Source organism: Epinephelus fuscoguttatus, linkage group LG18, assembly GCF_011397635.1.
Source record: "Epinephelus fuscoguttatus linkage group LG18, E.fuscoguttatus.final_Chr_v1".
Lineage (NCBI taxonomy): Eukaryota > Metazoa > Chordata > Actinopteri > Perciformes > Serranidae > Epinephelus > Epinephelus fuscoguttatus.
Window position 1 is genome coordinate 12,209,156 of NC_064769.1, and position 25,194 is coordinate 12,234,349.

General features: G+C 39.4%; 2 protein-coding genes across 3 annotated transcripts; both read left to right on the forward strand.

Annotated features, from left to right (window-relative positions):
• The first annotated feature begins 865 nt into the window (after positions 1 to 865).
• miga2 (mitoguardin 2) lies at positions 866 to 15,696 on the forward strand. Of its 2 annotated transcripts, none has more exons than XM_049604392.1 (16): positions 866 to 943; positions 1,797 to 2,074; positions 2,226 to 2,436; positions 2,558 to 2,673; positions 2,774 to 2,894; positions 3,585 to 3,712; positions 3,972 to 4,089; positions 4,319 to 4,452; positions 4,629 to 4,741; positions 7,277 to 7,349; positions 8,144 to 8,230; positions 8,336 to 8,434; positions 9,373 to 9,507; positions 9,632 to 9,685; positions 9,779 to 9,895; positions 12,139 to 15,696. In XM_049604392.1, exons 2-16 carry the CDS (start codon positions 1,979 to 1,981, stop codon positions 12,337 to 12,339), a joined length of 1,803 nt encoding a protein of 600 aa, XP_049460349.1. In that variant the 5' UTR covers positions 866 to 943; positions 1,797 to 1,978; the 3' UTR covers positions 12,340 to 15,696. The 2 variants fall into 2 exon arrangements, with proteins under 2 accessions (XP_049460349.1, XP_049460350.1); XM_049604393.1 differs by having other exon boundaries at positions 4,346 to 4,452.
• A 2,921-nt stretch (positions 15,697 to 18,617) lies between these two features.
• dolpp1 (dolichyldiphosphatase 1) lies at positions 18,618 to 24,904 on the forward strand. The gene is made up of 8 exons (XM_049604705.1): positions 18,618 to 18,716; positions 19,397 to 19,497; positions 19,658 to 19,742; positions 20,882 to 20,981; positions 21,407 to 21,505; positions 22,267 to 22,395; positions 22,537 to 22,626; positions 24,287 to 24,904. The coding sequence occupies exons 1-8, from the start codon at positions 18,641 to 18,643 to the stop codon at positions 24,321 to 24,323; spliced, it is 717 nt and encodes a 238-aa protein (XP_049460662.1). The 5' UTR covers positions 18,618 to 18,640; the 3' UTR covers positions 24,324 to 24,904.
• The last annotated feature ends 290 nt before the right edge of the window (positions 24,905 to 25,194 follow it).

The window sequence follows — 25,194 nt, forward strand, 5'->3', positions numbered from 1 at the left end:
TAAAAAAGCCAGCAAGCTGTATATACAAATCGTTTATTACGATAATTTCGAAGGCTGTGAACGAGCGTCTTTGCTTGCCTGCTTCTAAAAATGTTATTATAAAACGTTATCATTGTCTAAAACAATTTGTTGCTCCCTATACAGCAAATTATTCACGGAGAAGCTCAGATCAGATCCTCGTTATGATGTCCTTTGTGTGTAAAGAAGTTGGTTAAGAAACAAAATATTTTATGTTTCGAGATTATTCTGATTGGAGTAAATTACCATCATTTCGCTTATTTAAAAATGTTCTGTATTCTCATCTTAAAACAAATTGCCGGTGTTTTTAGGAATGCCATGCTGTGCCTTTATTTATGGGTTGATCATTTTGATTGTTTTTCATTGTTATGTCATGTAACACGTCCTGCACTGTTCTGTTTCCATTTGTTCTATGATTGCTTGTTCTGCAGCCCATTCAAAAACGACATGATGCATCTCAAGGGGTTTATTCTAATATGATACATTTCTATAATAAAAGATATCATTCTGTCTAATTCAGTTTTCTATGGATGATGTGCATATATTTTGCATAATTTCTACTTTATTTAAAACCGCCTTGAATTTTTTTATATTTATATATCATTATTTTTATTACTTTTTTAAATATATATATATACGCACCACTGCAAACTTTCTGTCACCTTTACCTTCTGATTTTTGTCCATTCAGGGACGACGCTTTTTGATCTACGACCTGATTGGATTGTAAAAGTATCTGCTCCCTCCTATCTTCCATCCGATTGGTCAAGATGAAAAGAACGCCTCTGTAGTCCACTCTCGATTGGCTGATGGTTGCGTCAGTATCGCTACGTTCCCAAATCCCCGCCCCCGAGCACAAAGCTAGTGTGCGGCTTTCACTGACTGTGACACAGGAATGTCCTTCCCTGGCGCCTCGGATGCTCACGGTATGTACTTATGAGAGGGATTATGTTATTAGTTGTGCCGCAGGTTAGTTGTACACAGAGCCGGTGAAGCCTCTGAGGTGTCAGTTCAAAGCCACACAGCCAGTGTTCAGTTGACCGGATGATGCTGTCATGTGAAGTGACAGATGAGGCTGAGCTAGGCTAGCTAGGTGTGCTAGCCCACATTAGCGTGCTCGTCTGTGAGGGCTGCTGCCTAATGCTGGTTTTGGCCAGTTATTATGAGCATTCCCAAAGACAGAACTCATACTTGCTTTGTTTTTACGTAACATTTGAAATAAGTGGTGGCAGGGTTTATTTCTGCTCTTAGCTGCCTTGACGGCTAACTGCCTAGCTTGCCATTCACCTCACAGTCAAGTCTCTTTCAGCCAGCAGCCTCTCCACTATCAATAATTTGTCCTGTCTGATTGGAAAATGTTTGCTTATTTTATATATCAGTCGATGCTTTATTGTATTAGTCTGTATTGCTTCAAAGATAGTGAAAAAATCAGCCATTCCCACATGTGTGGACACCTGGTGTTTGTCATGTAGAGTAGGTGTGGGACAGGCAGGTCAACTGGCTGCATACCAGACAGTGTAGATAGGTAAGTAGTTGGCAGAGTGTCAGGTTGCTCTGCTGCTTAACAGTTAATGCGAGCTTGATTTTTCCAGCTGAAACAGTGAACCTTAACAAGTTGATTCTGTGTCTGCGCATCCACTGTTTTGCCCCAGAACCAACAGCACTGTTGTATTAGTGATAAGTGTTTATGTTGATGGCATGTCTTTATAATTGCAGCTCTAAAGGAGGAGGCTTGCACACTTGGATCATGTCCTAAAACACATGTCTTATCTTTTCTAGGATTATAAATCTTCAATCAGATATTGGACAACTGGGGAGTATGAGCTCAGGAGTGGATGACGGCAGACAAAACATCAGCAAGCCCTACGCTGGCTGATCTCAGCGCAGAGACGAGACCTCGTTTAGGGTGAATGTGAAGGAGCTGTGGTGAGCCGAGGCCTGAAGGCATTTCCATTTCTGAGATGTCAGTCAAACGAGCAGACGGGATGTCCATCGCCCAGGCTTTGGCCATGACTGTCGCAGAGATACCAGTGTTTCTCTATTCCACATTTGGGCAGGTAAACTTTGCATTTACAGTCACATTTTGCATCTCTACACATAAGCACTATTCTCTGTCCTTGTTCAGTAGAAAATAAGTAACAGTAGCTGAATTAATGTTTAGCAGAGCTTTTTATGTTGGCGGCTTACATTTGCCTCTCCTGCTTTCAGTCTATATTTTCTCAGCTGAAGCTTACCCCAAGCTTGAAGAAGGTGCTGTTTGCCACAGCACTGGGCAGTGTCGCCCTGGCTCTCACCGCTCATCAGCTGAAAAGACGGGGGAGAAAAAGGAAGCAGGTAACACAAGGGAAGGAGGGCCAGAAGACGGTGGGAATACCTGAGGCGCTGATGAAGACAGGGAGACCCTCATCACTAAAGAGAGGTGTGCGTGACTTAAAGATTGGAGGAAAAGTCATGTTGAAAGTTTTGAAATTATATTTCTGCTTTGTGGTTACTGGTGTATCAACATCTACTGACGAGAGAATGTTTTTTTTCCTCCACAGGCCCGTTTCCTGGCCGACAGATGATGAGTCCCAGCACACGGAGCAATGACACCATGAGTGGGATTTCTTCCCTGGCCCCCAGTAAACACTCAAGTTCCTCACACAGCCTGGCATCTGTTAGTTTTACAACTTACAACTAATTTGGTGTCATTTTTACCCACCATTTCTCTTATTCCACATTTTCCTAATGTGTCTTTGTGTGTGCTTCTGGCATAGATGCGGGTACCAAGCTCTCCAAATCAGTCTGCCAATCCATCCACCCCCTGGGAAGCAGAGCCTGTGGTGGAAGAGTCAGGGGCAGTAGAGGATGCAAATGCAGAGAACCTCTATATAATGGGTAGGTATTTACTATTAACCCTGCTCCTTATAAAAATGTAACACATGAGCTGTATGTAAAATGTGGTGACATCTTTTTTGTTGTGTTACCTGAAATATAGTGTGAGGGACCAAGAGATAAATTGTACATTGTCTCTCCGTATTTGTGTAGTACTTTTTAGTGATTAATAACAGTTGGTTGTCGAACAAAATAATCTGTTTTAATGACTGCTGTTTAAAATAAATGCTGCACCGGCAGAATGAGGAGGGAAATATTCACATGTGCAATCAGTTTGGATGACTTGTAATCTTTGCATCTTGAGTATCATGTCAAAGTTAATTTTGTGTGTGCTTTTACCATGTTATTGTAGTAATAATTATGATGCAACATTTCCTACATTGTGTTAAGACAGCGTTAATTTTCTGGTGTTTGTGACATAGAACAAGTGGAGAAAATCTAGGATATAATGAGATAAATGTTGGACTCTTAGACCCGCATTGCTGTTGTTAGGTATTTGGATTATCCTGCATGAACTATTTGAATTCTTGTCTTTTTCCCCATATTACAACTGATCAGACTTGTATCACTTAAACCTGCATTTAGCAATACGTTTGATAAAGTCAGAATTGTAGTCACTTTTAGCTCAGGGTTTTGATTTATTACCTCACAAATAAACAGTTTGGTAAAGTCTGACTGCTCGTTTCCTGCTAGGGATGGAGCTGTTTGAGGAAGCTCTACGAAAGTGGGAACAGGCCCTGAATATCCGCCATCACCCCCACTCGACCTCCAGTAACAACAGCCTCGCTCTGCAGGGGGCAACGTCTGCAGACTTTCCTGTGGTAACTATCAAACAGTAATTACCAATACAGATTACATGAAGGTTTTCTACATGGTTGGATTATGTTACAGTTCGAACACAGTATTGTATTTCATGGAGCAGTTGTAATTTCACCTACTGTGCTTGTGATGCCGTTGGTGCCACAGCACCAATGCAGTACAACTGAAAGACATTGAACTGATGACAAACTCAAGTTTTTTATTATATACTATTAAAATAACTTTGGACCTGTTTTATACCCTTTTTCCTCCTTGTTATAGGTTGAAACTCGTAATAAAGTGTTTGCTGAGAAGCTGGAGACGCTACTGCACAGAGCGTACCACCTACAAGAGGACTTTGGCAGCAGTATCCCAACAGACAGCGTACTGGCAGATTTTGGTAAGAGGCATGTTGAGCTTATTGAATGTTATTAATCAAGGAGGACAAATTTGGATTACAGACTTGTGTTTGAAGAACAACGACAAAGCTGCGCTGCCAAGAAAACTCATTATGGTTCATTACTGATACAGTGTGTGTATCAGTAGTAAACAGTTTCTGTTTTCCTCAGTGAGGGCACACTTTTTCTGTTTTATTAAGTACATCTGTGTTTTGACTCTTGCCCTGTCAGTCAGAGTTTGTGGTGTTCCTTTGGCAGAGAGTGAAGGAACTCTTATCCTGCCTCAAGTGGAGAGTTTCCACAGACTGCAAGATGATGATGCGACTACTGTTACCTCTGACGAGTCCTTCTTCTCGGCTGCAGAGGTTAGTTTCATTCCTCTGCGCTCTGAAGACTGAAAACAAGACACATTGTGGCTGTCACTTATTTTCAAGGGTGTAGTATTCGTATCAATTACATATATGAATACACTTCATATCTGCTGCTTTTCTATATAAACCGTATGTGGACTATACACTAAGGTGTGTGTTTGTCTGTGCAGCTGTTTGATGCCATGTCTCTGGAAGATGTCTACCAGCCACTAAAGCCATCTGCTCTTTATGAGGACGCCTTGTCTCTGGTCAGGGAGGGTAAAGTGGCCTACAGGACCTTGAGGTAACTGTGAATTGTCTGTTTTTAAATATTAAAGCTGTACTAATCAATATTTTTATATACTGGATCACTGTGACAATCACAAACATGCTGTGTTCGAAACCGCATACTACATACTACATACTGCCATACTATATACTATATACTCAATCAACAGACAGTATGCAGACCGTTTACACTGTAGCATACTACATGATAACCCACAATGCATTTCGCTCCTGCCCGAGCCGAAATCAGCCGGCCTTGAGCTGGTTTTGCTTAAGCTCTAAACTCTGTAAATATATAACTTTAGCAACATTTGAAACATTTTAGGTGAGAAAGTAGCTGTTTAGATCCACAACGTGTTGAAAATCTGCCCAAATACCAGCTTTTTACAATTTTGTTCGGACGATTTCGGAGATTTCGGCGCTACTCAAGCTAGCCGTAGTGAGCAACGCACTTCCGGTTATTTTCACAAAATAAAACACCCGTTGCCCTTTCTTATACAGAAAACCATAACGATAAAATTTGTGCTTTTACTTTGAAAACAGGAGGCGAACCTACCCTTGATGTAGCTAGCTTGAAACCGCCGTTTTGACCGATCTCGTCCCGTTAACGGAATTTGACCGTTCAAAATGCCTCACCGGAGAGTCTTGTGAGCACTGAGACGAAGATCGGCCCACCGTCTTCGGTACAGTTTCCTGAAGTTTCCTTTTTAATCAACTATAAATCTAATCATAATATACAACGCAATATAACATACCTCACAGCCTGAAAATTGGAGGGAAAAATGTACATCATTGAACAATGAAGTTGTTGTGAATTGAATGATTTCATAAAGTTTCATAAGTTATAATATACAGTAGTAATAAATATAAATAAATAAATAAATAAATAACTTCTTTTTTCTTTTGTCCTGTTCGCGGCAAGGAAGTGATGATCGATGACATCACGTTACATTGCATCTTGGGTAATTTGAGTGTGAGTAGTAAGCTCATGATGTATACTCAACATTTCTGGCGAATCTAGTATGCATCCGGGAACTTCTCGCATACTCAAAATCGCATACTGCGCAGTGTAAACACACTACATACTCAAAGAGTTAGTATGAGTAGTAGGTAAGTATGCGGTTTCGAACAGACCCACAGTCATTTCCAGGTCGATAACTGGCAACTGATTTGAATTGCGGAAATATATGAAATCAGAAAACGTAGTCATTTTCAGCCGTAAGTGTAATGTTTAAAGATCTATAGCACTGTGGTCTGACCTGTTTGATGTATTTGCTGTCAGTATCAGTAAAATCAGTATCAGTTTAAGTGTATCCTATATACAATTATTTTCGCCACTTTACATACACACAAACTGAAAATGAAAATGTTTTTGTCAGTAGAGTCTGGTGGCTTAGAGATAACAGTTTCCGTTCCCCGCCGGAAAGGGCTTTCTGACAGCAAGTATATAAATAGAGCACACACTTCAAATGATAGTGTTTTTTTTAAGTTGCCAAAAAGTAACCAATTCAGGCAGCATTTGTTCAGCAGTGTTTCACTGTATGTACATGATGCGGTGTATACTAACAGTAGGCGTGTGAGAAAGTATTGATACAGTTCAATACCACATTCTTATGTTTTATGATACTGTATTGATTCTTAAACTTTATTTATTTTTGATTCATAGTTTACTTACAAATATTTGTGGTAGTGGTTCATTTTCTGTTGTATTTAAACCCCAGGCTGCTGGATCCTTCACTAGCATAAACACAGAGAACACAAGCCTATAAAATAGGGGTCTTAAAGAGCGCACTGCTAGCAGTGACAGTTTTCCAGAAATTAGACTTTAAAAATCGCAATATATCGCCATACTTACGGTATTGCAAAAAAAAAAACGGTCCTCCTGGAACGTGATGCATATCGTGTCACCAGATTCTTGTCAATACACAGCCCTAACTAATGGTGGATTGAATGACTGTGTTTTGTCAAAGGAGTCACAGGCGTGATGAACCCAGACCTTGCACTTATTTCCAGTTATATAAAGCGTTTTAGTGTCTTTCAGGTTATTGTTTTGGTCCAGCAAATTTGGCAGCTGTTTTGGTACACCGTCACTGCTCTTATCAGCACTTCTTCCACATGTAACAGGCAGCTGTTGTGCACTACCTGCCCAGCACCTAAAAGCAGACAAAGATAGCAACTAGCTGGTGAACATAGTGGACCATTTAGTAGCTAGAGAGACAGATATTACTCTCAGGAGGTTGAGAAAACCACCACAGTGCCAAAATAAGAGTGAACAGTGGACTGACAGTGATCAAGTGGCCAGAAATACAACTCCAAATAAATGATGCTCTGTGTCTTGCTTACAAGTTTTCCATTTAAGATGATGATATTATTAGTGCTGGGCTTGGAACTTGTTCCACTTCTCACAAGCTGCCAAAAAATCTATTTATACTCCTTTAAACGTACAGTCAAAAGAAGAATAAAGCTTAACTGAGTTCCTTATACCTCTCTCTCTCTCTCTCTCTCTCTCCCCCTCCCTCTCCCCCTCCCTCTCTCTCCCTCTCTTTACCAGGACTGAATTGCTTGAATGTTATGGTGACCAAGACTTCCTTGCCAAGCTTCAGTGTGTGAGACAAGCATTCCAGGTCTGTGTCAGCTTCTAAAACTTACCCATGTTACATAGATCATTCTCTTTGTTTGGACGATAACAGTTATTGTGATAATCCCTTTCATTTTATGCCCTTTTAAGCCATTTCTTAATGTTGCATCCCCCTTCAAAAATGTTACTCAATAGCACTACCATTGGTCAAATCTCTACAAGGTCATTTGGAATGTTAATAATTTTGGTTTTGAATTAGCAGCATGAGCTAGGTTAGTCTTAGCAGTCATCATAGTTCCTGTTCATAAAAAAGATGGCTCTCTCTTTTCTGTCTTTTGCTGGAATCTTGCTGGCAGCACACTCAACATACCTGAGTTTGTAATATGCTGCCTTTGCACCCAAGGGCTGTGAGTCAGGTTTCTTTGCTACAGCGATATATAGGCAAAAGCTATGAGGTCAAATATAAAGACTGCAGCTGCAGTCAGGAGAGATGGCACATAGTGTGCCTCACACTTAGAAAAATGGATGAAACTTTTGTGTCTGCAACACATGAGTTTTAGCTTTGTTCCTTCAGTCGCAGGCAAACGTCTGCACAGGCATGAGAATTGAGTCAGATGTTTTATATGGCTTGCATGGACAACTGCACAGCTGGAGTTGAACCGAGCATTTGTATCTGTTGTGTTTTTAGTGGTTTATCCACTGGCTCAGTATATTTCATTTTGGTCCATGAGAATAATTGTCCTTCATTTTCAGGTTAAACTGTGGGGCTGAATGTTGTTTTGAAACAAACTGTTATAGAAATTATCACAGAAAATAGATTGATAATGATTTTTTTTTCAGCTCCTGTTGTTAGATGAAACTCACCGCACATTTTTCATGGAAACCGGGAAGCAAATGATTGCAGGGTTGATGGTGAAGGCAAACAAGGTAAAATCACAACGGATTTGGATCAACAATACAAGCTTCTGCTTCTGTGGACATATTTGCATGGCCATAACTAATAAGTTCCCATGCTATTTTTTACTTTAACAGAGTCCCAAAGCCTTCCTGGAGAGCTACGAGGACATGCTGCTTTATACTCAGAGAGAGGAAACGTGGCCCATCACTAAGATGGAGCTGGAGGGCCGAGGGGTGAGTAATGCACTCATTCATCTCATGTGTCATGTCAAATTTTTCACTTTTACTTTGTTATAAATGCTGTTCCACCTTCAAGTATGCATTATGCATTGATTGGTTTATTCATGGGAACAGGGATGCTTAGTCACGGGGTAGCTCAAGTTCATGTAAACTGGCTAACCTGAATTAAACTTTAACTTTACCAGAAATGCAGCCAGCAACAGTCAGGCCACTCTGAACTTTACTCGGTGTAAATCTCATTTTAGAGTCATCGTGTCGCTGGTTGTGTAACTGGCAAACAATCTGTCTTCATGTAAGAGGCACATTTGGTTATAGTCAGATGCACTGCAATATGCCTGAGATTGGACGTAAATAATATGGAGTAGATACCAGAGGAAATTCTATTTTAGGAAAAGCTGACTTTCAACAGGGACATTTTAATGAATACTTATTCGGTATTTTGATTTCTGCTGGTAAGAAAGCCATCACAAGACGTTAGCTACTTTCTGGTTGGTTGCTTGCTTGCAATTAACCCTTTAATTAAAAAAATAATAGATACCATTGGAAAATGTTTTTCCTCAGAAGTTAACGGTACAATGTTGTGTGTATTCTCTAGATCTTATGAATGTGTCCACTGCATTCTGTTCTTTGAACACTGGGTTGTGTTGGTAATTGGTGCTAAATGGCTAACTAGCATCTTGAATCCATCCTGTCAGTCTTACTGTTTCCCCTTGTTAGATTATGAAAAAAGTACTAGTTGTCCGTTGTCTCTGTGGTGTGTTCAATTGCAACTTATTGGCTGAGACACAGGCAAAATGAGGTGATGTAACAGTCGGCTTTGTCAACACTAGTTCTCTGATGTTGGTTTGGTGCATCTGAGCCTTAAGAGAAAATATGATCATAGTAATATTAACACAATGTAATTTTGGGTTCGCATGTCGCAATCTGTGCAGGTTGTGTGCATGAACTTTTTCGACATCGTGTTGGACTTCATCCTCATGGATGCATTTGAAGACCTGGAGAGCCCTCCCTCCTCTGTGGTGGCTGTGTTGAGGAACCGCTGGCTCTCTGACAGCTTCAAAGAGACGGTTAATTTATACACACACACACACACACACACACACACACACACACACAGAGTATTTCCTCAATTGCGCCACCAATAGGCTAGTTACAAGTTACTTTAATAACAGAGTTGTGTTTTCCTGTCAGGCTCTTGCGACGGCTTGCTGGTCTGTCCTAAAAGCGAAAAGGCGGCTTCTGATGGTGAGTCTGAGCTAACTTAAAGACTGAAATCTTTTTACTGCATCTTTGTTTCTCTGATTTTGACAGCTGAATTTCTCTCTCTACTCTCCACAGGTGCCTGATGGTTTTATCTCCCACTTCTATGCCATATCAGAACATGTGAGCCCAGTTTTAGCATTTGGGTTTTTGGGACCCAGGCAGCACCTAAGTGAAGTATGCACTATTTTCAAGGTGAGAGCAAACAACTAAAAGGCTGTGATTTTGACACATCTCTGGAAAGCAAGGTCCTATTTGGTGGTGTAACACCGACTTTACTCATGGAGTTTAGTTTACTGATCATGAGGAGGATAATACAGCCTTAGGTTGTACAGTATAATGTTTTCTGTGGCTCTGCAGGAGCTGTCCAAAGTCTGAGAGAACATCCTTGTCTCAAATTTGGCTTTACACTTCAGATTTATAACGGGAAGTGGACCAGGTGGAGTTTGAAAGATGAGGGTGCTTATCAGGCAGAGGGTTTCTGTTGAAAGATGCTATCCAGTGGCTTTATGTGAAGTGTATAAGGGGCAAGGTCAGGATATCTCAGCTTCTTCTGCTCTGATTTGAACTATCTCTGTTAAAAAATAACTTCATGAATGTGCAGTATAGGACTTCGATAAATTTGTGAGTCTTGCAAGGGACACATTTAAAAAAAGAACAGTCAAAATGGAAGCAGTAGAGGCCAAGGTATCCTGACTTTTAATCCCTAGTAAAGGTCAAGCTTCAAAATGCTGGATCCAGCATTTCATATATCACAACTCAGTAGCATCTTATGTAGGACTCCATGCTCCCATTTGATAACAGATGCATTCTGTTATAAATTTGTAGACTCCAAACCCAAGCTGGTGTTTTTTCAGACTTGATGAGCAGCGCCTCTGAAACTATAAAAGACAACATAGAAACGTATTGGCAGGCTAATGCTGGGTGCACCTCCCTTCCGACATTGGGCAGCAAAGCCCAGGTTTTTTTGATGGTTTTAAAGATCATCTTACCAGATTTACCCATGAGGTCAGGTATGTTAAGAGGATTTTTTACACACCCCAATTTGCTCAGAATTCCATCCTGGTTACACCAATTTCAATTGCAAATTTAAACATGTTCAATATTTACAATCCGATATCATGTTGTGAGGGTGAGACCCTGAAAATTGTCAGCAGTCCTGCAGGTCTTAGTGGGTTTTCTTGCAATATCAAATGGGATTTATCCCAGAATTTACTTGCCTCCAACCCGTGCTGTAACATACAGTCCATGTTAACACCATCTCCATGACTGTATCCGAATTTTTTAATGTTTTCTTTGTGAATTTTCTGCAAAAACTAACAGCTAGTAGTTCTTCCAGCCATGTTTGTTTACTCTTAAGTCACGTTTGATCGTGAGAGATTTGTGAGATTTTAGAGTTATGACTTGTTTATAAGCGGAATTTGTAATTGTTCTGTGTGCTGTATTGGCCAAGTTGTTGCTCTCTACACACTTAAGGATCAAAACTATTAAATTTACCATCACGTGTCGTTATGTGCACGGATGGATTACTAAATGGGAAAAATGTCAGCACTCTCTAATGTCCTTTTAGTTCAGTTTGGATGGCAGTGAAGAAGACCTTACTGTTGAAACGTCTGTGTACTGGTGCTGCCATCCAAGCTGGTTTATTAAACTGAACTGAAAGGACATTTGAGAGTGCTGACGTTTATCCCTTTTTTGACTGTTTTTGGCCGTGCACCTTACGAGTGTATTTAGTTTTGAGAGTGCTTGCTTTTTCCTACATGATTTTGGATTACTAAATGGGCCTACTGAGCACAGGCCCAGGGGCCCCAAGTGTCAGCAGCCCTCTTGTCTTCCCTTGCAAAATGTCACACAGATTAACACGTACCAACCAGGAAGAGCACAAAGTGGCCTCAAAGAGACACAAAAAGACCTTTAAGGAGATGTAAAGGAAAAAAGCTACATTACAGGCAAAACAACCACAAAGAGACAGAAAAGTAGCTACAAGAGACACAGTACAAAATGACCTCAGAGACACAAAGTTGCCTCAATAAGACAAAATGACCTCATTTGTTAAACAAAAAGACTACAAGGAGACAAAATAATGACAAGGAGACACACAATGACCAAAACATATGAAATTACTTCAAAGAGACACAAATCCACCACAAAGACTGTACGTCCTGCTCCCATGTGGTAGAGGTGGTGGGGTCGTTTGCATATCTATGCCCAGGGGCCCATTGTGTCATAATCTGCTCATGGAAATGTCAAGGGTCTCTCATGTTTTCATCATCTGTTAAGATTTCAAAAATCTTTTGTGTGGGTCCGTCTTATGTTGGATTGATAGTGACAAGTAAACTAAACTTCACATGTAAGATCAGCAGAGAGCCTCTTAAAAAGTTGGGATCACCATGTTACATATATAATAGTTTCTGTCATTTCTCTCCTTTCATGTGCAGCAACAAATCGTGCAGTACCTTAAGGATATGTTTGATCACGACAAGGTCCGCTTCACCTCTTGTCACTGCTTAGCCGAGGACATCCTGAACCTTTCCCACCGCCGGAGTGAGATTTTACTGGGGTATCTGGGAATTAATAGCCTTCTGGAGCTCAATGGTGCCCTGCCCAGAGACACACAGGGCTCTTCAGGGCCCAATTAAGACAAGATAAGGGCTTCAATGGGCTTGTACAGGCCGAATGCGGTGAGCTGACCAGTAGGGAGCAACAAGGACTCGCAGCTCAACACTCATTCTGTAACCACATTAAGACTGGATTGAATCATGCTCCTGTGACACACTGAGAACCAGCATCATTCATTCATTTGTGTTCATCAAACACAACTTGATATGAGAAGGATATATTTGCACCAGATACAGTGTCACTGGTACTAACGAGGGAGACCGCTTGGATCAAATGAATCCATCTTTCCCTTGTTATCAGCTGCTGTGTTGCATATCAAAAATGCCTACTGTAGTCATGTAACCTAAGACATGTGAGGACTTGTCTCTGCCTTGTTTAGTGACATGGATACACACCAGAGTGAAGTGCTCCCAACACATGAAGACTGGGCCTTCTACCTTGTTGCTCCACATGGATCAAGTCTGTTTGGAGAACCAGTGGTGGCATTGTTACCTTCCATTCATTTGACTTGTGGGATATCAGTCTTCATTGTTATGTGAAAAGAAACGGTGTGAGAGTCTGTCGACACTGTGCGTTTGTATGCTTTATAATATAGGAGGTTGAATATTTGTTAAAACCGTGGTAATTACTGAGAGGCTTGGCCAGCTGAAGAATTGTGATGGACATAATGGATTCATCTGCTCACTGATTGCTCTTGAATCCTTTTTAATCTGAAGAAACATGTATTCCAGTTTGGTTTAATCGAGCAGCGTAATATTTCACATATCAAAGAGACTGTTAAATGCAAAAAGACATCATGGGAAAGTAGTAGAGGGTACTAACATGTTAATATTGTCGAGGTTAAACTATCCCAAAGCTATATTTTGACCCCAGACCACAGCTGTCTTCTGTCGCAAATATACCTTTCTAAGTCACAATGATCCCTCAGATTTGATCTGGCAATAGATGACATGATATTATCAGTTTTAAGTGCCGCAGAGGCACAAAAAGAAACTTCCCACCACCGATAACGCAATACCAGGTGTGAAGACATCTGTTTATCACACAGAGGACTATCGCAAGTGTCTCAAACAGTGTAACACACCAGTGCTCTCAGGGGGTAGGAACTAACATTATAACTTGAAATCAAACGTATGAAATGTGTTATTTATTGACTAACACATTAAATGTTTCTTCAAATTTAAACAATAAATGTATTTATTGTTTTTCAAATATTTGGGCCTAACTTGTACAACATGCTAAGCTTTAATTCCCTGAATGAAAGAAAGAAATTATTCAAGTGAGACACAAGTTATATGAAGATATAAATCAAATTATCGATTTATTTTTCATGGCCGACATTTTGACTTGTCATAGTAGGAAAAGCACAGGTGCTACTTAAACTCTGTTAGTTCACGTGTCCCACTGAGCTGTGACAGAGAGCCAGAAGGCTGAAACTAAAGCAGCTAAATGGAATTCAGACATAAATTTTTACACCTGTGCTTTTCTTCCTGTGACCTGTCAGAACGTCTTCCATGATGAAGGCCTACGGGTGTGTCACAAAGCACATGCCGTCGTCTGACATCTTCAGAGACTTTGTAACAAACAGTCTTGCGTAGAAATGCACGTTGGTGTTTTCCTTCACTATACACATACTATGTGTCCCTCACTTTGCTCCTGGCATATTTTAAAATTGACACGACCTCTGAATCCATCAGTGCCATGTGCTAGTCTTAGTGAGGATGTTGTTGTTTTATTTCATGAAGGCCTGTGATAAAGAACTGGGCATTGTACAGTCGGACTGTAACCTACATAAGTGCACTGATGACAACCCCCGACTTCTCTTTGTTTCCCCAATACTGTGGACTTGTTGGAGCACAGAGAGACACTGAAGGGGCACTAAGATGCCAAGTAAATTAAAACATGGGTAACTCCACTACTGTAAAAGCAGAAATGTGTTATGCAGACTGTACTTATTTGTTTAAGAAGCTGTCATATACTAAATCATCTAAATGAAATAAGATGAAGAGATTATTTATTGTTAACAGCAGTTGAAGCACAGTGTGAATGCGCTTATGGTTTCCTGTGTGAATGAGAAAAGGGAAGACGTTTCTGTCAAATCATTTTGTGGTTTCGTAGATCTTTCATTACTTTAATCATACAAATTAGCAGCTCTTTGTTATTCATAATCACGTAAGCCTGTGTCTTGTGGTCTTGATAATCCAAATCCTGCTCTTGTTGCAACACGCTTCTGAAATTCAGAGCTCAGAAATGTTACATGTCGCAATACAATACCTTTGTGTTCTCCTTTAAAGAGTAAGCATTGTGGGGTTGTTTCTGTTTCTGTCTAGGATTTACTTCCTACTGTAAATGGAGCTTTACAGAACATAGTTTAGTTTGTTTTGACAGATGTGCAGCTTTGTGTTTTTTAAGCATTTTGCACTTTATCAGAAAAGCAGAAAGAGACAGGAATGTCAAGCAACCCTTTTTGAATAAGTGTGCGGGTTTAACTATACAAACAATGAATTATTTATTGCATCATGAAACTGACATCATATTGAGAACTTAGAGCATAAATGCTGTACAGTAGAGAAACTATCTTTCCCAGAAAACTATATTATGGAAATGGTTTATTTTAGTTACTTTCCAAAGTTATGTGTCCAAATGCGCCTGTTTTAGCTTCCTGATGTGTGTGGTCCAATCCATTCTCCCATGTTTAAGTCCCGTTATTGTAGCCCATCAAGTATATTTGCAGGTAAATGCAATCATGGAAAAATGCTAATCTTTAGTCTTGTGATAAAATAATGGTCTGCTTCTTATGTGTCCTGAGAGTAGATGATCAGAGATGAACCCTCTGCATGTTAAGTGTAGATTCTCTGAAATGCATCAGTGTATCCCTGCAACATGTAGATTTAAGCTCAGCCCTAGTTGTTAGTTTTGGAAATCCAAATTAGAAGCTAAAGAAGCTAAGTTATAATCATTTGAAAGTCAAAATTCAGGCGTCGACTCTGCTACTTAGCGTATATTCAATAGACAATAGAGATTTACAAGGATTTAAGATGGCCAAAATGTAGACAGAATGGTTTTTGTTTTTTAAGTCACTGCTGTACATTACAAGTGTCTATTCTATTCATGCCTTTTGTCTTTTCTATTGTTAAATTACAATGCCAGCACAAACTGTAAATTGATTTTGATTCTCCATATTAAATGTTATTTTTTGTTATTAAACTATCTGTTTATTATGCCTTTTCCCAACTGATGACGGCTCAGTGTTTTTCATGTTTCACCAAGAGTCAACTTTCCTAAAACAGAAGATTATTTTGTTACTGTGTTTGTGAGGTATACTTTCCAAAATAAGTTGAAGCAATGGCTTATTAAAGGAATACTTCACCCATCAAAAAAAACATTTGTATGTCAATTACTCACCCCGTGTTACACTGAATGTGCATGCCTCTGGTAAAGGATGAATCCAAAAATGGAGAAATGTTCTGATGAACGGTGTCCATGTTTAACAACAGCAAGACTATATCAAAGCATCCATTTACAAACTCTTATACAACTCATGCAGAATAATCCAAGTGTCATCTATTATGTCGTATGCTCTGTACTTCCCAAAAGAGGACAATTTAGCTAAAATCTTAGTATTAATATTAGTATTAGTATTATACTGAAAGTGAGACTTATCTCTTCAAAGCCAGACTCCATTGACAAAAACAGTCATTTTACCTCGCTGAACATGGGAGCTGCTGGTCTACTGCAGCCTTGGTCAGTTAGTTTGTATTATTGTCTGACTTTCCTCAATCGGAACCAAGCATTTAAAACGACAAAATCACACAATAACACAAAAAAAACTAACTGATCGAGGCAGCAGTAGACCAGCAGCTCCTGTGTTCAGCGAGGTAAAATTACCACTTTTGTCAATGGAGTCTGGCTTTGAAGAGAGCATAGATAAGTTTCACTCGTAGTTCACTTCCCCGTCTGTTTGGGAAATACTGAGCATACAGCTGGATAAATGAGACTTGGATTATACTGCACCAGTTAAGTGAGAATTTGTAAATGGATGTTTTGATATAGTTTTGCTGTTGTTAAACGTGGACCCCTATTACTTCAGTTCATCAAGAATTATTTCAGCTTTTGGATTCTTTGAAGCATGAGAGAAAAGCAAGGTTTTCTTCACAAACGTAACATAACACAGAGTGAGTAACTGATATAGAAATGGTCATTTGGGGGGTGAAGTATTCCTTTAATAAAACGGACAAAGCATAAGTGTCAGAAACGGATGGCCTTTTGAGGACTTATTGTGACTGTAAATATTTGAAGTCAGGAGTGTGACGTCCACAAGATGGCAAAAACGCTGCAGCATATTACATAGAATTAATTGATTTCTAGAATGTTACCATTAAAACAGTGTTATTCTGAATATTGCCAGCGATAGTAAAATTACAAATCATCACAAATGTCAAATTTGTCTTCAGACAAAGATGAGAAGTGTGACCATTTCTGTTTTTCTGTTGCCAATGTTAGGTTAGCTGCAATGGTAAATTAAGTGTGAGCTCTGATGCAGGACTCAAATTATTTATTGTGCTTTTTAAGCCTGTTTAGGCCTTGACAAAGTAAGTGCAGTCAGCTGGAGAGATGGAAGAGAAGCTCTGGAGTGATTCAATGTCAGGCCAGTGGAGGGTGCACAACTCTTACTGTAATACTCCTGAACAGGTTTCAAAACCTTGTTAAGCCTTCTTCTCACCTCAGGCATGTTTATTCTGATGACTTGTTTGCATTTATTCTCATTCAGACTAATGTTATTCTGCCCTCAAATCAATAAACTGTTTTCTAACTTTCTTTGTCCCTGGACATAGCTACAGTACATCATGGGCCTTCTCCTCTTTATCTCCTTGAAAACATTACAGTTTTGTCTCACTATCAAAGGCAAATATACATAATATTTCACACAGTCAGTATGAATAGTTCTGTCCCACTTTGCATTTCCTCCACATTTTGGATACTGTACGCACAATGACATTAGCACGTCTCTTCCTGTCTCGTACCTCTGCCGTCTGTGCTTTTTCTATTATTTCAGGCTGTTTATACAGAAGTTATGGAGTTTGCACTTGTTCAGGTTTTTGTTGTTTACAATGCGTGTCCTGCCGATTTGCATGCACCTGTCATTCATAGTTAACTTTAAGCAAATTGAAGGGAGCCTGTGGGTTTATCTGCTGTATCTACGCTCTTTACTTCTTCAAATGGAAGCAGAGACATAAAATGAGTATAAGAATAGGCTGTATCTATGGATCCAGTGTCAATAGACCAACTGGGAAATAGGTCATGTAGCTCCTCTAATACTCTAAGGGAGGTTGTTACACAATATTTGTTTTAGGGTGGTTTTTACCTGCATGAAAAGACGCCTGAGTGAGCCAGTGTAAGGTCTTAGTATTATTTGCTCTGCAGGTGAACTCCCCTCAGTTGCCAGTTTATTAAGTTCACCTAGCTGGAATGAATACAATGTAATACAACAATCAGGCAATAAATCTATCCCTTTGTGAAGGTTATAATTTTCAGTTTTAAAGAGGTGCTAGTTCAAATGTACAATCATTAGAAGCTGCTGTTTGTTAACTGTGTTGCATTATATGAAGAGTTGTTTTTGTTAATTAGCCTGCCATAACTGATATAAATGAGGTGGACAAAACAATAGAAACAACAGTATATATGTAAAATATCTCAGGGCTAGTTGGTTAGTCAAAAGAGGCTCACTTTGGACCCTGGGAAATTGGAAGGGAAAATTTTCACACTTAAAAAAATATCATTTAAGCAAGAAAAATAACCTCAAGCTTATCAATAATTAATGTAATTGTCTGCTGCAGCCTTACCTTTGGGAATAGCTAATAAGTGATCTATAAAGCATTAGCAATGGTGTTATAGTACTTACAACTTGGGTGACATTAAAATTTTTTTTACTTTTTTTACATTTAATAATTTGACCCTATAAATTCAGATTTCCACATACAGCAAATATGGGCATATACCTTATCACAGCATTAAATGGCATGTAGTTTTAGTAATTTATGGGCTACATTAATTTAGTAATCATGAAAAATCTGTAATTTCTATTTTTATTTATTTATTACATTTTTTGAATGAGTGCAGTTTGTTGCTTTAATGTGGAGTGCTGGACTTTTGTGTTTTTTGTTCATTCAATAATTCTTCTCTATGGGCAAAATATCTCATCTCCAGTGCGCGGCTGGGATTGGACGGCTGCTCCGCTGCCGGGGCCAGGCTGAACACCACCATTGGTTAGACACGTGTCTGGGGCGTTTCACTGGGACTGCCCGGTTGTGTCCGGGTAAGATGGCGTTGGAAGAGCAGTGCTCGGCACCACCTCGATGGCGGTCCATATCTCTGACACACGTAGAGTTCCCGGAGGGTACGTAAACTCAACATCTTTCTCTAAGTACTGAAGATGATAACCAGCGGCCGCTTTGTAATTTTCGAAGACTGCGTGTGTTTGCTCGCTACTGAATGGAAACGGCCGTTGGTGATACTGCTAAATAGTGAGACGCTGCAAAACGCCGAGCACAGCGGGGAATGCAACCCGGACTGCGAAATTGTGTGACAGCGCCGCATGCGCAGTTGGCGCTAATGTCCACAATGAAGGCTAGCTAGCCTGTTAGCTGTCTTAATATCGGCTTTGATATTTTCTCTGAGGAATTAGCGAATATTCTGCGCCCTGTGTGAATTATTCGACAAAATTCAATCACCCCGAATAGCAAACTATTATTTAAGACTATGGTGGAAATAAATAGCTATTTCACCACATAGCATTGTAGCCAGGACGGCTAACGTAGTAGCCAGCCCCTTGGCCTCATACTGATTAGTATAACTAGCATAAACCACACTGCACCGACCTCTATGAATTTACTAAAATAGACAATGTGCTGTGTTAGAAAGGCTGAATGATGGTTTAGCTTCTCCACCACAGCTAAATATTTCAACCATCCGGGTTCACTGAGCACCTCAAAGTGTCACTCCCACCAGGGCTAACTAGGTGACTTTACTGTGCTTTATGAAATGTCTCAACATGAATACTGTGTCACTGTGTTTTAGATGATCTGACGGGACAAGTGCTGGCCTACATCAGTCTCCTGCCCATAGCAATCCTCGTGGGTTTTGTCACACTCATAGTGTTTAAACGGGAGCTGCACACGGTGAGTTCTGCACTCTCTCAAAGAGAGCATCACTTTCAAAGTGTTAAGATCTTAACTGTCTCACAGGAGCCTGAACAACATTTGTGTCAGACAGGCCAAAAGTTTGGAAACCTTAATGTGTTGACCTGTTTCTGTGTTTGGTTTTGTTTTGTTTTGACAGATTTCCTTCTTTGGTGGGCTCATCCTGAATGAAGGGGTGAACTGGCTGCTGAAGCACATTCTCAGAGAGCCGCGCCCATGTGCAGGTGAGTGAAGCTGTTGACTTAATGTGAAGATGAGAGGACTGGGCAAAGTTGCACAGTTGCCCGAAAATCTTCTGACATCAATCACAGTTCAGTTGTCTGGTTTGTCTTAAACACATTGGATTGTGTCATGATGAAAAGCTAGCATCCCTATGTCCTGCAAATACCCAAATAAAAGCTGGGTCCTAAATAATAGCCAGATTCAAACAATAAAAGAGCTCAGATGGTCAATAAACTCTGTTTATAAGTTTGACTTTGAAGAGAAAGTGTTACTGAGGCTATATCGATACCAAAGTTACAGATGCAATTGAATAATAATATTTTGGTTTTTTTTTTCAGCAAAAATACTAAACATTTGCTGGTTTCAGCTTCTCAAATCTAAGGATTAAATAATGTTGTTTATCACAATAATAGTAAACAAACAAATACCTGTGGGACTGTTGGTCATGGAAAATGTATTAATGAACGTAATTGCCACTTGCAGCCCTAATAAATCTAGGACTAGAAGTAATCATTATTTTCTGCCAATTGTTTTTGATTTGTTATTTTGGTCAAAAATGCAGAGAGAGAAAAAAAAACATACAATAGAAAAGCACAGACAACCACAGGATTGACATACACATTAAAGAATTAACACCATGTTAAAGAAAACAGTTACCATGGTATTCAAAACAAACAATAGAAAAAAACAATAGAAATAAATATACATATATTCTTCTAACAGGGTTCCCACAGTCATAGAAGACTTGGAGAACTCATGGAATTATGTTGTGTAGAATGAAGGTGTAACATTAGTCTTTGTGATGTACTGTAACATAATTTCAAATTTATTTTCTGAAGCTGTCAACATATCGTAGCTCTAACATGCGTTCATGTCTGATGTTTGTTTACCACCATTTCTTCCTTTATTCCGTCTCTCCCTCCATGAATGCCAGCTAGTTGAAATTATGGTTGAATTGAGTTTCAATCTGATGTTTGAAAAGTGTGGTGTGAAAAGGGCAAGAAAAAAAAATATGATGGGTCCTTGTAAAGTCATGGAAATGTTTTTAAAAATTTTCGATGAAAATGTTTACATTAAGGTGTACTCAGTATTGTCAGTGTATATTCATATCAGGTTCTGTTGTCTTTTTGTCTTTCTGCAGGAGCTCACACAACCCTAAACACAGAGTATGGGATGCCCTCCAGTCATTCCCAGCTTATGTGGTTCTTTGTTGTTTACTTCTTTCTTTTCCTTTATTTAAGGTGAGTTTGTTTCTTCTTGGTGTTTGCGAGGTTTAAGGGCAGAAAAATAGCTGTGGAATTCTTAGAAGTGCAGTGACTAGCCAAAGTGTAATGTCCACGGTCTAATCAAATACAGTTGTTAACTTTTACAAGGTGGACATTTAACTGTTGAACATTTTCACTGAAGTTGAAAATAAAATAAAAACAAGATCTAAATAACTGTTCAGTCTAGCATCCTATTTGACCCATGGGCCATAAGTTGAGTATCACTGCAGTATATTCATGTCAATGAAGCAAATTATATTAGTATTTGTTGTTTATTGGTTTATTCCAGGGCATGTATATCGTTATCACATTATTAATAATCACTCATTAAGCTTCCACTCCACCTTGACATGTCATCATTAGATGTCATGGTGTGAACTCATGCTGACGTCTCTTTTCAGAATGCATCAAACGAACAATGCTCGATGTGTGGACCTGCTGTGGAGACACATACTGTCCATCATCCTGTTGGGCATGGCCTTATCAGTCTCATACAGCAGGTAAGGCTGCAAGAAATTATTTTCATTATCAATTAATCTGCAGATTATTTTCTTGCCTATAAAATGCCAGAAAGTAGAGAAAAAAAGCCCAGATACTTTCATGTTTCTTGTGCGACAAGAACTAGGGATGCACCCATTGTGAAATTTTGTGCTAATACTGATGTTGAAAATAACAGTTTGGCTGATACCAATGTTTTGTTATTGTTAATTTTATTTTTGTTGTTATTTATTCCCCCTTTTGTGCCAGGGAAACAAAAGAGAAAGAAAGAAATCTTCATTAAATAACACTGTTTTTAAGTCATCAGTCTGTCATTACACTACCTTTGAATGAGCACAAAGTCAACCATACAAATTTAGGAAGCACCCTTTAACATAACCTTTCATGTGAAAAACATTTTAAAGAAAAGAAAGCATCTGCTTCAAAAGTCTTTATTCTCTGTTTAATATATATTTTATATTGCTGTGAAAGCAAAAAAATTCTTCAAACGACTGTATTTATTCAAGTTTCATGCTAAATTACATTTTTAAAAATAAATTTCACAAGATAGCATTTAAACACACCAGGATAACATTAAAATTTACCTTTGCCAAGTAAAAAGCCAAATTGTGCTCTTGCATTTGTAACAGCAGCATTTTGTCCCTATAAACACCCCAAGTTTGATACAATCTGAAGTGCATGCCGATGATGGACTTAGTTTACTTAAGGACTCCAGGCACAACTTCTGTTTTCTTGAACATAGTTTTTTCTGTCTCCCTCTCAGGGTCTACCTGTTGTATCACACCTGGAGCCAGGTTTTCTATGGCGGAGTGGCCGGTTGTATAATTGGCATAGTCTGGTTCTTTTTCACACAAGAGGTGCTGACACCATTATTCCCCAAAATAGCAGCGTGGTAAGTAGTGCTCTCATTTCTCTGTCTCCTCCTTGTGTCACAGGGGAAGATGATTTGTTCTCAGCCTGAATAAGTGGATAAAACTGCTCTGTGATGGTTACTCTTAATGATTTGTTCTTTCAACGTTTTCATCATGTATAGGCCAATATCAGAGTACTTCCTGGTGCGAGATACAAGCCTGATCCCCAACATCTTATGGTTTGAGTATACAGTGACCAGATCAGAGGCAAGGTAAGTTGCTGTCTTGAACGTTCTGTATTCCACCCACTACACTTCATTTATAACCGTTAACGCCCGGTCACACCAGAAAGTAGCACACTGACTTTTACCTAGACATTGGTAGAGGCTTGGTGACATAGTGAGTACTCTCAGGGTGAGTTGGTAAAGTACTGTAGCTTGTGAGGTAACGGCTAACATTTTAGCAAGCTAGGAACATGCAAGTGCTTGTCAGCCACAGTACATGTCTGAGCTTCTTTCTGTTTCCTTTGCACAGAGTGCATTATTCCTGTCTCAAGATTGAACATCATTTAATTCAATAGAGAGTTTTGGAGAAAGAGGGAAGAAAGCTTTCCAAGCTCACTAGTCTGCTTACAGTCAGTTAGGAAGCTTGTTAGCTCATTTGCTAACAAGATGCTTGACTCCTGTTTGCAAACCCTGTCTCTGTTGTACAGCAGTTTATATGTAGACAGAGGAGGTTAAATACAAGTGAAGGGTGCAACACGGCAGATAACTTACAATAGCTTTTTCATTTAGGACTCTCTGTTCACCAGCACGTACTTTCGGTTCATCCAGAGTTTTTCACTGTGCCTTTTTGTGGTGAAATATTACATTTCAAATTTTACCTTCTTTGTCATTTCCCACACACATTGGTAATTTTTAACTAGAGGTGTAACGATACACAGAAGTCACAGTGCGATTCGTACCACAGTTTAGGTGCCAAGGTTTGGTGCAAGTTTGGTACAGGTGGAACAATTTAAATGCATAAGAATCGGTTTGTTTTCATTTATTTTGAAACAGACAGTAGCTCAAGTGTCAAAAACAGCCAGAGAGAAGAGAGAGCATATTGCCCACTGTCAATTTTAGAAAACTATTTTAATTATAGAAATAAGAAGCATCTTGAACATTTCTGTATTCCACCAAACACTGAACAAACACTTTCCCACAAGGCAACAGGTCACAACAAGCTATAAAACTGAAAAAGCATCTTTTATGAAATGAAATTGAAAATATAAAATAAAAAAATAATAAAACTTGTGCATCAGGAGAAGTGTTTCAGTTGGTTCTACCTTGGCTATATGCCAGTGTAAATGCCAGTTGCTTCAGTAATTTTATTAATTCCCTTCTGCTCATGCATCTAAAGGCTGCATTGCCGGGCTTCGGTTCGCTTTTTCCGCGTCATGGTGATTGGCACATGTGGGTGATAGAAAGGCGGCGCATGGTGACACACCTCACTGTCGTCTCTCTCTGCGTTGCTGTTGTAGCTGACCTGTAACCTGCAGGCAGGTCTTCTAGCGCCACCATTTCATTTGCGCTGGCCATAGTGCGACTGACTCAGAGGCCAATCTGCTTGTTGTGCAAACCTCAGCACATGTTGCTAACGGTGTAGGCCCAAATAATAAATGTCAGGTGCACCTGAGCAACCATTGAAAATGTTAAGCTGCACTTCACAGGTTTTTGATTGAATCTGGAGCCCTGGGATTGTAAAGTTCACCAGAGATCTGTGTAGATTTACACTGTCCCTAGCAAATCCACTCTATGCTGCAATTCCAGTTAAATTGATTGAATTTGTTACTTTAAAAAGCAGGTGTGACTGGGCTTTTAGTTTGCTTGAATGTGTTTAATTTATTATGTGACTTAATTCATTTTGTTTTGTTTGTTTTTCCCCTTTTAGGAACAGACAACGAAAGCTTGGAACAAAACTTCAGTGATCTCCACAGTTCTTCTGTGAAACTGAGTTTAGAACCACACTCACACACGCACACACTCTCTCATATACACACACAAACAAAATGCTCACTCGACAAAAACACACTGGAGAACCAATCTTTTGGACTGACGTGGTTGCAAGGAGTAAAGGGCAAAAATCGTTTACAGGTGGCGAAAGAGTGCCTGGACCTGGCCCGGAGCCTACAGCCTGAGCAAGTCCGTCCACACGCCTCTCCTTCTTGTACAGCTTGCTCAAAATGCTCTTCAATGCATGCAAGACTGTGCAAGAGGCATACTATTTAATGATAGATTAATATATATATTTTAACTATAAACGCACGCTGACAGTAACAGTGTACTGTAAGAGATTCGAGGAGCCTAAAAAAGGAGGCTTTGGTCAAGTTTCAAACACATTGGTGGGCGTCATTGCAGCATGTATTTAGTGATTCCTTTTTTAAATATTCGGACGGATAGCTGGTGGGAACAGGTGGGGAGGGGGGTTGGTTATGGCTAGGTTGGGGGTATGTGGAATTAACCATTTTTCATTGTTATATAATAGAAAATAAACAATTTCTAAAATTGGTTATGATGTAATATAAATGAAAATTTGCACTTTGTGAAATTTACAAGTTAAAAAAAAAAGACGACTAACACTAGTTAAATGTTAAGACCCTTCCCCTCTTTTCCCTCATCAGTCTTTGCTTTGTGTCTTTGACTGTCAGTCCTAATATATTAGACTCCAAAGCTGATCTGCAAGCAGTGTAAATTTAATCTGTACTATTGAGCATCCAAGTTGTGCTTTCTGTTCATATCCACGTTTGAGGATTATGAGACCGAATCACAGCAGCAGGTTTCAGTTATTTTCGTTGTTGA

What these genes read in the sequence shown, in the direction of transcription:
- miga2 (XM_049604392.1), top strand. Translation starts at nt 1,979, where the DNA reads ATGTCAGTCAAACGAGCAGACGGGATGTCCATCGCCCAGGCTTTGGCC. An exon ending in GTGTGAGACAAGCATTCCAG is followed by an intron (nt 7,350 to 8,143) that starts GTCTGTGTCAGC and finishes TTTTTTTTTCAG; the next exon opens with CTCCTGTTGTTAGATGAAAC. An exon ending in TGATGGTGAAGGCAAACAAG is followed by an intron (nt 8,231 to 8,335) that starts GTAAAATCACAA and finishes TTACTTTAACAG; the next exon opens with AGTCCCAAAGCCTTCCTGGA.
- dolpp1 (XM_049604705.1), top strand. Translation starts at nt 18,641, where the DNA reads ATGGCGTTGGAAGAGCAGTGCTCGGCACCACCTCGATGGCGGTCCATA. An exon ending in TTTCTTTTCCTTTATTTAAG is followed by an intron (nt 20,982 to 21,406) that starts GTGAGTTTGTTT and finishes GTCTCTTTTCAG; the next exon opens with AATGCATCAAACGAACAATG. An exon ending in TTATCAGTCTCATACAGCAG is followed by an intron (nt 21,506 to 22,266) that starts GTAAGGCTGCAA and finishes TCTCCCTCTCAG; the next exon opens with GGTCTACCTGTTGTATCACA.